General features: G+C 38.6%; 1 protein-coding gene across 2 annotated transcripts in view; it reads left to right on the top strand.

Moving 5' to 3' along the window:
- Positions 1-14827, top strand: part of Adamtsl3 (ADAMTS like 3) — a 321149-nt gene that overhangs the window by 283173 nt on the left and 23149 nt on the right. For both annotated transcript variants that reach the window (XM_048790168.1, XM_048790167.1), the window contains exon 24: positions 13422-13604. In XM_048790168.1, coding sequence (XP_048646125.1) covers positions 13422-13604 — 183 coding nt within the window. The remainder of the gene's footprint in view (positions 1-13421; positions 13605-14827) is intronic.

Below are 14827 nucleotides of genomic sequence, written 5' to 3'. Positions count from 1 at the left end.
AGAAAAATTGAAGGTATTATTTCTAAAAATTGGAATAAGACAGGGATAAGCCATCTTTCACCATTTGTATTTAACACAATTCTTGGAAGACTGGCCAGAACAATTAGACAGACAAAAGAAATTAAAGGGATATGGATAGGAAAAGAAGAACTCAAATGAGAATTATTTGCTGATGATATGATTCTATACCTAGAAGACCCAAAAAGTTCCACCAGAAAATTTCTAGAACTAGCAAATGAATTTAGCAAAATAGTAGGATATAAAATCAACACCCATAAATCAAAGGCATTTTTGTATATCAGTGACAAATCCTCAGAAAGGGAAACAAGGAAAACTACCCCATTTACAATAACTTCAAAAAAAACTTGGGAATCAACTTAATGAAAGAGGTAAAAGATCTATATAATGAAAATTACAGAACCCTAAAGAAAGAAATCAAAGAAGACCCTAGAAGATGGAAAGATCTGCCTTGCCCTTGGATAGGCAGAATTACTATTATCGAAATGACTATACTTCCAAAAACACTATACATATTTAATGCAATTCCCAACAAAATCCCAGTGACATTACTCATAGAAATAGAAAAAGCAGTCATGAAATTCATCTGGAAAAATAAGAGAACCAGGATAGCTAAAGCAATTCTTAGCAGGAAGAGTGAAGCAGGTGGCATCACTATACCAGACTTCAAACTATACTACAGAGCAATAGTAACTAAAATGGCATGGTACTGGCAGGCACCAAAACAGACAGGTAGACCCCTGGTACAGAATAGAGGACACAGAGACTAACCCACAAAATTACAATTATCTTATATTAGACAAAGGTGCCAGAAACATACAACAAATGGTGCTGGGAAAACTGGAAATCCATATGCAACAAAATGAAATTAAACCCCTATCTCTCACCATGCACAAAACTCAACTCAAAGTGGATTAAGGACCTAGGAATTAAACCAGAGACCCTGTGTCTAATAGAAGAAAAGTAGGCCCCAATCTCTATCATGTTGGATTAAGCCCCAACTTCCTTAATAAGACTCCTATAGCACAAGAAGTAAAATCAAGAATCAAGAATGAATAAATGGGATGGATTCAAACTAAAAAGTTTCTTCTCAGCAAAAGAAACAATCTGAGGTGAATAGAGAGCCTACATATTGGGAAGATAACTGGGGCCAGGGATATAGCTCAATGGTAGAGCACTTGACTAGCATGTGTATGGTCTTAATTTCAATCCCCAGAACCTAAAAAAATAAAGAAAGAAAAGAAACATGGGCAATCACAATTTATAACTGAGTATCAAGAATTTTCATCTAATAATAAAACTGAGGAGGGAATCTGGGGGGAAAAATCCTCTCTCAAAATAGGTAGATACAATGTCCTCTACAAAGGAATTGTTTGGAGCCAGAATACCAGCCCATGAAAATACCAATTGCCTATATTATTACTTGAAAACTATAATTGTAATAAAAAGAAAACAACCAAATAATGAAAACAAAATTTGGTACATTTGAAATAGCCTTTCATTTATTTAAAACTTCTTAAGGCAAAAATAACCAAGGGAAAGTAAGTATGAGAGGGTGGTTTGAGGAGACTTGAACAGTATTAGGTGAGAATTATTCAGGTCTTGGCTATGTCCTCATGATCCTCAGAATGCATAGCTTTTTCTAGATATCTTATGTCATCCATGGCCCTGTGTTGAACAATCTAGATCCAGTGCCACCTTTTCTCCAGAAAAGAATGAAGAAAAAGTAGGAAAACAGATTTCCCCTGAGGTAACTAGGCAAAAACTAGTTGAAACAAAAGTTCAATATGAAGAGACCTCAGAAATGAATCTGAAATAATCTTCCCCTGTACATATATGAAAACAACACAGTCAATCCCACCATCATGTATATCCATAAGAATGGGATCCTAACTAGAATAAGATATATTCCATGCATATATATTTATATCAAAATGGATTCTGCTGTATAACTAAAAAGAATGAATAAATAAGTTTTTTAAGAAAGAAATCTATGAGTCCAGCTTGCAAGTTTTGCAAACAAGGCCCAGAGGGGAAAGATTTGACCAAAGGAGCAAACCTGGCCAATGACAGGGCAAGATTGGAACTGGGTCATTGCTTCTGAAGCTAGTGCTATTTCTATTCTGAATTCCTCCTCTTTTTTGTGTTTTCTTGTCTCCTTACAAAAAGTAACACTTCTCATTATTAAAATATTTGGAAAACATACAAACAAATTATGAGGCAAAAAGTTCCTGTAATCCCATCCCCCAAACAACTATTATCTCCATTGTGTTATATTCCTGTAACTCTTTCTCTATGTTTAAGTCATGGAATTTTCTCATGTTATTAAAAAGTCATAAGTACTATTTAATAGCTGCACCAATGTATCATTGTGTGAATTTAGCCTAATTAAATCATTCCCTTAATTTTGCAAACTTAAGCTATTTATACTTCTTTACAATTACAATAGCAGTAAAAGAAGCATTTTTGTGCATATAACTTTTTGTGTCACTTGAATTACTTTTTTAAAAACAGATGAATGGAATTAGAATTACTAGGTCACAGGACACTGAATATTTTATAACTTCATAGAGCATTAAAATGTCTATAATGCTAAATACATTATTATCAAATTGCCTTCTAGAAAGTCTCAACCTGTGGTGTAAGTTTAAGCCCTACAGTACCGTTGTGCCTTTTCTTTTTCTTTTCTTCTACCCATTGATGAGACAGGATGAGAGAAATAGTAGGTATATTGTATGGAAAATGTAGTTCTCATTGGACTAAAGCTCTTCGTGCTCCAGGAGATAAGGAAGAGCAGGGGAAACATTTCATATCTGTGGGATGCTGATCAGTTTCCAGAGAAACATAAAATTTTAAAGGATTTTCTTAATCAAGGAATTTTTTTCAGGGTTTGAAGGCTGTAGAATATACCTAGGAATTCTGTTGATGTCTAGCCAATTATTAGCTTAATTCTTTACAGGGTTCAATAATGTCCCTTTCAAGAAAGGACCTTGGGAAAATACTTGTGGTGCATCAGGATTATATGGTTAAATTCCTAAATATAGTCTCATCACTCTGACTAATTATTTTACCCCATCATCCTTGGGATTATACTACATAGGATGGAATTTAATGGTAGTAATTCTTAAACATCTTTAAGTTACAAGTTCCTTTGAGAAGAGAGAGAGAGAGAGAGAGAGAGAGAGTTTGTTCTTAGAAGATCCTTTGAAGCTCTATTCTGAATGCACATTGAGAATTGAATATTATTTTTACCCAATCTCAGTTTCTCATTTGGAGAAAACATGGGTCTGTATGCAATCAAAAAGTGAAAAGAAAATCTAGAATAAGGTAGTGAGAGCGAGAATGAGCAAGCGCGTGCACACGCATGCCATGTCTCCCCCAAGGTTCATTTACTTACAAAACTCTACATATAATTTTCAGAAGATTTAAAAAGGAAATTTGAGGATTTGCTTATTCTTGTTTGATAAACTGAACATTTTGGTGCTTTAGACCATATCCTAAATTAAAGCTAATTTATTTTTCTTGATCTGTGGTTTTTGAAATATATACTCTCTCCTGTACTGTGGTTATTTCCTTTTTAGACTATTTACAATACTTGAAATAGCTAAAATTTTAGTGGAGGAAAAAGTCTATTTAAAACATCTCTCTCCACTCTAAAAGGCTCCCCCCTAGTTTTTCCTACTTTTGTGTATAATACAGAAATCATTCCACTCTCTTCCTCTCTTAACCCTATGTGTGTCAAAAATCAATCATGGGGGCCAGAATTGTGGCTCAGTGGTAGAGCACTTGCCTAGCAATTTTGAGGCACTGAGTTCTATCTCAAGCACCACACTATAAAAGGGGGAGGGGGGCTAGAGTTATAGCTCAGTGGTAGTGCACTTGCCTCGCAAGTGTGAGGCACTGGGTTTGATCCTAGCACCACATAAAGACAAATAAAGGCATTGAGTTCGTACACAACTATAAAAAGTATTTTTTAAAAAACTAAATAAACAAAATAAAAGTATTGTATTCATCTACAACTTAAAAAAAATCAATCATGGATGGTTGGAAACTCCATCCTTCATCCATTTAGCAGCATCCACTTAGGATTTACCAATACCAATCTAGTTCCTTAATGAGCAGAGATGAATAAGATCTTGTTTCTGCAGCTATGTAGATCAAAAAATTATGATATGATGTCACAAAAAATAATAGAAATGTTTAAAAAGTGTACCAGACACATAAAGGAGAGATTAGTTATGGCTTCTAAATAGTTAGAGAAGGTTCACAGAAGAAATGAATTGCAACCAGGACATTTATAACAAAAAGGAAGGACAATTTAATCAAAAAAGCATATATGCAAAAGCACAGAAATGGGAGAGGGCCTGGCTTGTTTTCATAACCACGAGTAGATCCATGATGTAAAGCAGAGGATATGAAGGGGAGTGGTAAGAGTGCATTTGGAAGTGTAATTTAGGACCATCTTGTGAAAGTCTTTTAATGTCATGCTAAAACACATGGACTACATTTTACTGGCAATGAGGAGATAAGAACAGTTCTAATCAGGGTAATGGTATGAACCTATATGATTTTTAGAAAGAGCATTCTGCCTTCAATATGGATGAAGAATTAGAGGAGCAACTGCATAAAGCCCACAAACTGAGCTCAACCAAATTTTATTACTGGTCATTGATTGGATTGTTGGGCCTAAAATTTCCCCATTCACTCAAGATACTGGAATAAGATACCATGTCTGTGAATTGTTCAGGAAAGAGCAGACATGTCTGAAATCTAGCAATGATGTATCATTAATTGAGGAGCTATGATACAAATGTCCCCAGCCTAGGACTGCGGTATTAGCATATGAAGACTAAGAGCAGCTTTATTGTAGAGACAGAGCAGTAGATGCTAAGAGGCAGCATCTCAATAAAGAACATAGTGAAAAACTATCAAAACTCATCACAAACAACAATAACTTAAGCAGCTAACACATATCAGCTTGAACAAACAGCCTAAGAAATGGATATTAGTAGTAGTGGTAGTACATTATTTTGCTTAGGAGGAAATAAACTCAAGTATATATAGTTACTTGTCCTTGTTTCTATACCTAATCAGTGTGTGAGTTAAGATTTAAACCCAAGTCTATATAGAAGGAAACAATGGGTTAGAGATAGTGGAATGGGAAACATGCAGGAGTCTAACCAGAGGGAGGGTATCAAAGCAGAGGTTTGAAGCAGAATCTAGGAAGTGCTATAGCTTGTGAACAGGGTTCCAGAAGCTCAGGAATGGGTAACAAGCCAAGTTCCCACCTGAGGGGGAACACTGTCCCATGTGTGAGATCTAGGATCCAAGTTGAGTACATGGAGAGGTGTCAGCTAATGTTAGGCCAAAATTCTGTCTGCAGTGCCAAGTCAGGCCACGTGCTTCCACCACCCCTGCAGAAGTGGGCAAGGAGCCTGGCCAGCTACACTATTTGGAAATGACTATCCACCCTTACCCAACTCTTCACATGCTTGCCCCAAACCTCTTTGTACTCATATTTAGATTATTGATTTAGCAGATTACAAAGCCTTATTTCTAAAACAGTAGTTTGTTCTTAGAAGATCCATTGAAGCTCTATTCTGAATGCACATTGAGAATTGAATATTATTTTTATCCAATCTCAGTTTCTCATTTGGAGAAAACATAGGTCTGTATGCAATCAAAAAGTGAAAAGAAAATCTAGAATAAGGTAGCTGGATATGCAAAATGAAAACCAGGAAAGCTTATTCAGACTCCTACCAAATTTCAGACTTATGGCAAAAAACCTTGTGTATTTGCATATACTGAGTCTTAACATTGTCTTGAAGCATTCAGACTACAGCTAATGTAATCTAGTCCTATTGTTAACAGTACTGCTTTCATCCCTAAGGATCTTCACCTCATTCCTGTCTTCAGTCCCACCAATACATTTTTCTGTACCGAAAACTTAGCAGATGCCCAGCTACCCATTAACATTCATCCTTTCACATGGTAGATGCAGACTGACCTTAATAAAGCCCTCTGTATTTTTATCACATAATTCCACATTTGTGCTCATTCATTCTTTTTTAAAAAATATATTTTTAGTAGTAGATGAACACAATACCTGCTTTTTTGGGGGGTGGGAGGGTGGGTCGAGGGTATCAGGGATTAAACTCAGAGGTACTTGACCACTGAGCCACATTCCCAGCCCTATTTTGTATTTTATTTAGAGACCACCAGGAAGATCTTCTGAAACCCAGGTTTCTGAAAAAATGAGTTGCTTCAAATCCAGGAAGAGTCTTTGAGTGGTGCTTCCTGGTTGGCCTGCTTCCTCATGGCTCCTCTGTTGTTGTCCAAGCAGGAGCCAGAGTTTTCTAGACCTGCCTGAGATATACTCATCTGCAGCTGGGAGGCTCTTTCTTCCAGGCAGTAGAAGTGAAGGGTTGCAAACACTTAGAGCCAATCAACTCTACCTATACAATAGAAGTCCTTGCTTGTTTTCTGCCCTCTAAGACTCTACTTTTGTCTTATGTGAGATAGCAGAGAGCATAGAGTACCTATGGAGGGTGAAGCAATATCTATTTTTTAATTATTATTTTTATTTTTTATTTTTACATATTTTACTAGTGCACTATAATTATGCATAATGGTGAGATTCATTGTTACATATTCATTCATGCACAGGATATAACAATATGTTTGGCCAACATCATTCCCCAGTATTTCCCCTTTCCTTTCCTTCTTTCCACCCCCTGGTTTCTTTCCTCTACTGCTTTCCTGGCAATTTTCATAAGATTCCTCCCCCTTTCTTTTCCATTTTTCCTGTCTAGTTTCCATACATACAAGAGAAAACATATGACACTTGACTTTCTGAATTTGGCTTATTTTTAGCTAGACGAAATAAATGAATGAAAAGGAAAAATCAGAGGGGCACTAAGTTGGGATAGTACTAGTGATAGAACAATGTTCTCAAGTTCCATCCATTTCCTGCAAATGACATAATTTTATTCTTCTTTATGGCTTAGTAGAACTCCATTGTGTATATATACCACATTTTCTTTATTATTCATCCATTGATAGACACCTAGCCTGGTTCCATAGTTTGGTTATTGTGAATTGTGCTCTTTTAAACATGGGTATGCACATATTACTATAGTAGAGTATTATGTAAAACACAGGAAATCATCAAACGCCCTGGAGTGAACTAACAGTTAGTTCACCTGGGGAGTAGCTCAGCCTTGAACTGTCACTAACAGTTTTACTCCAGCTTCTCTGCCCTAACTGTACCTTCATAGCAAGAGGGGCCCACAGATCCCATATAGAGTGGGGACTCAAGAGAAGACGTTTTGTTGGAATATATTCATCAGAAGTAAAAAAGCATGCAAGGTTCTAAGTGCAGTCTAAAAAAGAGTGTTCATTGTAGAAGTGGAGGGAGCACCACAGGATCTGTAGAGAAATTCAGCATCACTATTAATATCTCAATTTAGTGCTCTTCTGTTTTTGCTTTTCATTCATTAATCCCCTCCAGCTATTTGATAATTCAGCATAAACTTATTCATTTTTGTTATTGATATATAATACACCAAAGTCATTTGTAATTGTGGATCATGTCAGTTCAGACCTATAGACACCAATACCTCCCCACAGCCTACCCTAGCCCAAGAGATTATGCCTTAATTCATCTGCAATATGTCCTGAAACTCAGGGTTATTTTAAAGCTCTCCAGAAGATTCTAAAGTGGAGCCAAGATTAAGAACTACTCTTTTAGCCAGGAAATGGGACCAGAGGTCCCTAGGAATTATCTAAAATGTTACCTCAAAATGAGAGGTCCTTCCTCAGGAATCAGTAGCTAACCAGGAATGAATTAGAAGACTGGGGCTAATGGCAGAGCCCAGGCCCATGCTCTGGCTCATTCTGAAGGTAGAATCAAGCATATCAAAAACTGATACCTCAAGAGGAATCAGCTATCAATGCCTGAGGCCACGGAAGTAATTTTGATATGAATCTTTGAGAGTGAGTAGTTATTTTCCAAGTGGCAAACAATCCCTGGTGAAGAGAATGGCACACAGGCAACCTTAACATAGTACTCAGTGTGCTAGGTGGAGAGCAGTGCAACACCTGGGGCGGGAGGACCATTGCTGTTAGCAGTAGCGCCATAGATTAAAAAGACTTTTGTGCTTTTCTCCTCCAAGAATAGTAAAAGCCAGAGGGCTAGGAAAACTGACAGTTCACTCCCTTCCATGCCTGAGGAAAAAGGCCCCAGAAATAGAGCAAGTGGTCAATACCTCGAGAAAAGGAGCCCTAGGGAGTAGCTCAGGCTTGAGCTGTCACCTAAGGACACCAGCTGCCCACACTTGGTTCTCCAGGGTCCCACTGTGGTAGCAGTGGGATCAACTTCAAGATCATGCTGTATAAAATAAGCATTATTTTAAATTGCAGCTATTCAGTAAGGATAAAGGTGTTAGAGTGATAGATTACCAAAATTGCTGTTTGTCAGGAAGAGCCTCAGCAATACCCAGCTTCTCCCTTTTTGAACTATTGTCTAGCCATTTTCCTCATGTTCTGTACTAGAACCAGTGTTTTCCAACACTTACATAGCTCCAATGTATGTTATTATGCTTGACTTACAACACCTTGACTTTGAATCATTCCTCAAAGAACCAAAAAAAATGGTTTTTAGACAATTTATGAAATAATTTTCATGGGTACTTTCTAACCTATAAATGAGACCCCAGAAGACAATATCCAGAATTGAACATGTAGTGCTCATGGGATACAATTGGCAGAGTTAGGGAGAACTACCCAGTCTCAAGTTAAGCAGAAGCTCAGGATACCTGAGAGGTCAGAGATGACCAGACTTGGGAAAGGACTTGATCAGCCTTCCTCCATGTCAGAAGGCAGGACTTTTAATTATGAAGTTGAAATGGATGCTGTGACCCCAAAGAGTTCTAAATCCCCAAATCAAAATGCTTGGGGAACTAATGATATCAATCTGATAACATCATTTTACTAAAGAAGGAAAAGTATTTCAACAAATATTGGGGAGAATTCTCTAGATGGCGAAAACCATAGCCTTATATTCAGAGAGACTTCTGGATATGGCATCACTGATGAATAGTTCTTCATATCAAAAAAGCATAGATGATATATTGCCAAGAAAGGACGAAAGGTTATGCAGGTAACTCAAAAGAGGAACCTTCCTTATGAAACTGCCTATGTGGTGCAGATTGACCTTGTAGTTGAAGAATACATTATTTTTTATTGTTTTTTATGTTCCTGGGGATTGAACCCAAGGGTGCTCTACCACTGAGCCATGTCCCCAGCCTTTTTTGTTTTTTATTTTGCTTAAGGACTCACCAAGTTATCCAGGCTGGCCCTGAATTTACAATTCTCCTGCCTCAACCTCCCAAGCCACTGCGATTACAGGCATGACAATTGTGCCTGAGAAGAGTACATTCTTTTTTTATGGTCATTTGTATTTCTTTTTTAAATATTTTTATTGATTTTATTTTTTTAAATATATGACAGTGAAATGCATTATAATTCTTATTATACATATAGAGCACCATTTTTCATATCTTTGTATATAAAGTATTATGTTCACATCATGTATTTATCCTAATAGCTTCAAGATAATTTTCTCTGACACTGGAAACTTGAACTCTTGTTTGTTTATCTCATTTATTAGTGACAGCTCCCTTTGTGGTTTGCCTACATTGTGTTCAATTTGCTGCTTATCTTATAAATTGGCCACATCATTTCTTCATGATTCCCTGGAGGTAATTAATGGCAACTTCAATCTTTTGTATGTGGGGAGAAATGCAGAATATTGTCTGAGTGTTGAGTAGCTGGAGGAAACAAACAAATGAACAAGAACATATAGGAATAATATATATTTATATAGAGATCCAGCATTTTAAAATAGTCTGAATAGGCCAAGGATTTTATAGTGTGGAATATTTCATAGGCTTTCAAGGATGAAGGAAATTTGTTTTTAAACACTGACTATTTTAAAGACACCCTAGAGGTGCAGACTTTTTGCAGCACATGTTTCACGGCCCCTCCAGATCTGATGCTTTTTTCCATAACATTTGCTTTCCAAAAACGATTTCAGCATTGTGGAAACAGAACGCTGAATATTTCAGAGCTATAAGTCTTGCGGGAAACAGCCTGTCTTTGAGGTTAGATAAACAAGTTTAAACTACTTCTGACATTTTATAGCTGTTTCAACAGGGTAAACATTTGTAGTTCTAAAAGATGTCGAAGAGCAGTAGTACAAAGAATCTTGTCTGAGTTTCCTTTGGCCTTGTCAGTTCTTTGACAGTGGTCACACATGTAATGATGCTTCTCTGTGTTGGGTTCCAGGGTCTGCTTCTCCTTTCAGCATTGGGACTTTTGTGTCCCTTTTGCATTAAAACCTTGCCATGTTCTGTTTTGCTTTCTGAAATTCCAAGTATATGCAAAATATTACTAACTATGCAAGCTCAGTCTCATCTCCTTCCCACGCTGAGACTTACATTCATGTATGATTGCCTCTGACCCCTGTCAGTTCCAGATTTTGCACATTCCAGAGCCTTCTGGACCTGACTTCTGACAGTTCTCTGGGGTTGCCCTGGCCTGAGCCCTCTTGCCCTTGGCTCTTGCATTAAATGGTCCTAGCTCTCTTTTGCCCTTCATCGATCCGGAAGCAGAACTCAGCTCCTTGACTGGTTTCCATTCATAGCAAAACATCATTAATAACAAGCCAGCATTTGGAAATTAAGCAAGTGTGAAAATTCAGAGATCATGGCAAAGGTATCCGATCACCCAGGCTTTTCCTGCTCCCAATCCTCCTCGCCTCCACCTCTGATCCCTCAGATAGCTATAGGAACCCCACATACTTTTCTCGCTATTATGCAGCTCTTGCCTGCAAAGGCATGCTTCCAAATCTTCCAAGATGTTCTGAAGGGAAAGGTCTCATCTTCTTTAGAAAACAGCTGTAATTATATAGCTCAAAACAACTTCCCTGACCTTTGGTTTGTTCTACTCAATTTACTTTAATAAGCCTCCTGTGTACACAACATTGCTCTGGGACTCCCGAGGTGAATCTGGCTGATTTTTGCTTGGGGCTTTGAACCAAGTCAGAGGCTCTTAGGTTGTCTTATTAGATTGCTGGAGAAGGAACCAGATTCCTGAGAGGAATCTCATTCTCTCTTATTCTCCTGAAAGCCAAGCAGCGGGAAAAGCTGATGTTCAGCATTCCAGAAAAGCTATGATCCAAGCACCTAAAACAGTGCTGACACTCAGTGACCACAAAATATTTGCTGGATGGATGAATGCTTGATTACTTAGAAATGTCAGGAGCTTGGGAGTGAGTGGGTGGTCTAAGCAGCCTTTATGTTGTCTCTATTGCTCAGTGATTTGAGGAAAGACATGGGGGATATAAAGCAACTAGAAAGTAATAGAGCATCAGAATAACTCAGGAACAAAATGGACCCATTAAAAATCATTTTGAGGAGTTTTTGGTTTTTTGTTTTCAATTCTGTTGAGCATTAAGGTCTACTGAGATGAAAGCCAGGCTCCTGGAGTGCAATGTCACATGACAATCTTCACCAACCTAGCTCTGCATTTCGAAACTATTGAAATGGGGGTGCCTAAAGAGAACACCTGACATAGGAACCAGTCCCATATATGTAGTTACATGGGGCTAAGGCATCTGGTGATCTGAGTTCCAGAGAAGATTTGGAGGTCCCTCTTAAGCCAGGGGAAGCCAGCAGAGTCAGCAACTCTGGGCTGCAGTTGCCAGAGCAGAGCAAAGTTGCAGGACTGGATACTTTTTGATGACATCCTTCACTTGGGATTCTTGCTTTGATTTATCACAACACCTTAACCAGCCAGGAGTGTAAATGTAGCAGAACATTTCCTGAGGCCTGGACAGCAGGTGAACCCCAGGACAGGCAGATCCTCCGTAGGACTGAGAGCACTTGTAGTTCAACAAACTTTTACTGAGCATGCCCAACAGGCAACTTCCAGAAAGATGGTATCCTATGCTGGTCATGACATAATGTTATAAATGTACTTGTGTCAATGTGAGCAAAGTGCAAGAGTCACAAGGGGTATTTAACCAACTGAGTGTCTCAGGGGACTTCCCACAAGGTATAAATACAGCCACAAACAGGAGAGTCACAAACTGAGAAATCAGAGCCAAAGATAGATGGCAGGCTGGGCATGCTTGTTGACAGCAGTGACTTAACTATACTGTGAGCTCTGTGGCAGGAGGGACATGGCAGTTGGTTGGAGTTAGAGCTAAGGGGTGCAGAACAGGGAATATCAGGCTCCATGCATCTATGGGCAGCTGGGGCCAGCAGGGGTCTCTAAGCACCTTATTCCTGCTGGCCTTGTATGAGGATAGTTTGGACATAGGGAACTCAGTAAGAAGTTGTTTCATCAAGATGAGAACTGTGCTCAATGCTCCAGCACTGACTATTGAAAATGGAGAAAAGGGAAAAGTCCAAGAGAGCTTTCAGGAATTATTTCTTTTTTTAACTTTATGGCAAATTAGACATGGAGAATGAAAAGTAGGTGAGGGCCAAGAATGGGTGTGAGACAGGATGGCTGGAGTAAATGGGGCACTGTGATGATAAAAGAGAACAAGCATGGAGTTAGAGGAGACAGATGGGATTGACTATGGATTTACAGAGTTTGAGACCCCTCAGGGAATGTTCATATCTGGGAGGCTTGACCTCCAGGGAGAAGTTAATATTGGACAGGCAGACATGGGTGTTTTCAGAATTACCATTGTAGGGCTGGGGTTGTGGATCAGTGGTAGAGCACTTGCCTAGCATGTGTGAGGCACTGGGTTTAATCCGCAGCACCACATAAAAATAAATAAATTAATAAAGATATTGTGTCCATCTATGATGAAAAACCTTTTTAAAAAATATGTTTCTCTCAAGATTTTATAATGTTTCTCAAAGAGGGATGTTTCATTGCCTCTGTACAGCAAAGGACTTAAGATCTATCTGCATTTGTTTTCCAAAAGCTTCTTTGTGACAGCTCACTACTTGGAATTTCTCTCTTTGGCTCTTCCTCCATATTCCCCCAGCTTCAGCAGCTCCTTTGCAATCACTCTCCCATTGTCCCAGCCAACTTCAAAATTCCCTCCCTTACCCATATAGAGCAATGCCTCTCACTCTGGCTCCTGTTCCTTAACATACACATAAAACTTCCAGGTGCTCAGCAGACCCAGCACTTTGCTATGACAGGATTCCCATGAACTTGCCAAAGAAAAGGTGTAAAAAGTAAAAATAGCCATTTTTCCTTTTATTTATTTTAAACCCATTTGCTCACTTATAGACAAAATACTAGATGGTATTTGTCATGTGGTTCTGTGGCCCTGTTCTTAAAGAATTGCCTTTGTCATATTTGTTTTTGTTCCAAAGGTGTCCCTCAGCCTAATGTAACTTGGTTGAAGAGAGGAGGATCTCTGAGTGACAATATTTCCTTGCTTTTCAATGGATCCCTGTTGTTGCAGAATGTTTCCCTTGAAAATGAAGGAACCTATGTTTGCACAGCCACCAATGCTCTTGGAAAGGCAGTGGCAACATCTGTACTCCACTTGCTGGGTAAGTGTCAATTCTGATTATTCCTTCAGGGCTTCCTGTCATATGTACAAAACAGGGCCTGGTTTTTTGATGCTGGAGTTGAGTGAATGAGATGGTATTAAATAGTTTTAATCATTGCTGCCACTACTTACTTTAGAACAAGCACTAAATTCTAACACTTGTCATACTAATTCTTTCAGAAGGTTGTGACATTATTTTTTGGTGTATTACAATTATACATAATAGTGGAATTCATTTTGCCATATTCATATATGCATATACCATAATTTGGTCTGTCTCAAAGTTCCTAGTTCCTCCCATTTTACATTAGGATATGAACTCTTCAGCCCAGAACCAAGAGCCCTCATTTCTTGCCTCTACATCTGTTTAACTTCTGATTCCTATTCTTTGCTTGTTTGTTTTTCACAACTGGGGATTAAACCCAGGGGTACTCTACCACTATATCCCCTGGGCTATTTTGAGACAGTGTCTCACTAAAGTGCCGAGGCTGACCTTGAACTTCTGATTCTCCTGTCTCAGTCTCCCCAGTAGCTGGAACTATAGGCATGTGCCAGGGAACCCAGTTCTGATCCCTGTTCTAAGCTAACACTGAGCCCTGCTCCAGTCAAGATGATTTTCAGTCTTGTGATCCAACACACATGTGCGCACACACACACACGCATGCATACACACACACACACACCCCTCTTTAGGATACCAGGCATACTGCTGTACTAATAGGAACTATCCTTTGCTGCCATTCTCACATTGTCCCAATCTCCCTTATCCTGTAGACCAAATGAATTCCTACCTCCTTTGTGTCCTCTGATTTTGTTTGCCCTCTCCTTTCTCTGACCCCACCACTCCATTCCTCATTAAGTATTAATATACCTGCTCTAGTTATTCCTTCCTTTATCTCTGTTTCCTCAATTAAATTATAGGTCCCTCGAAGGTAGAGACCATATTTGATATTTCTTCGGCAATCTTTAGGAAATAATAAAGTCACATGCCAATCTGTTGCATCTTAAAATACCACACAGTTGGGTCAGTGTGTGATTTGGAGAAGGCCATCACAATGTGTCCCTAGCATAGGGTATTAAGCGAATTCCTCCCTTCTCTTGGGAGGAGGCTTTAAGTTGCTAGAGTTTTAGGGTCTAATAACTAACACACCCCTCTTTTCCTCTAACTCGGAATCAGTTAATCACAAAAGTTAATCAGATGGACACCAGAGATCATTTATTATT

Source organism: Marmota marmota, unplaced genomic scaffold (assembly GCF_001458135.2).
Source record: "Marmota marmota marmota unplaced genomic scaffold, marMar, whole genome shotgun sequence".
NCBI lineage: Eukaryota > Metazoa > Chordata > Mammalia > Rodentia > Sciuridae > Marmota > Marmota marmota.
Note: the sequence above shows the minus strand (reverse complement) of the source record. Positions and strands in the feature narration are given on the sequence as shown.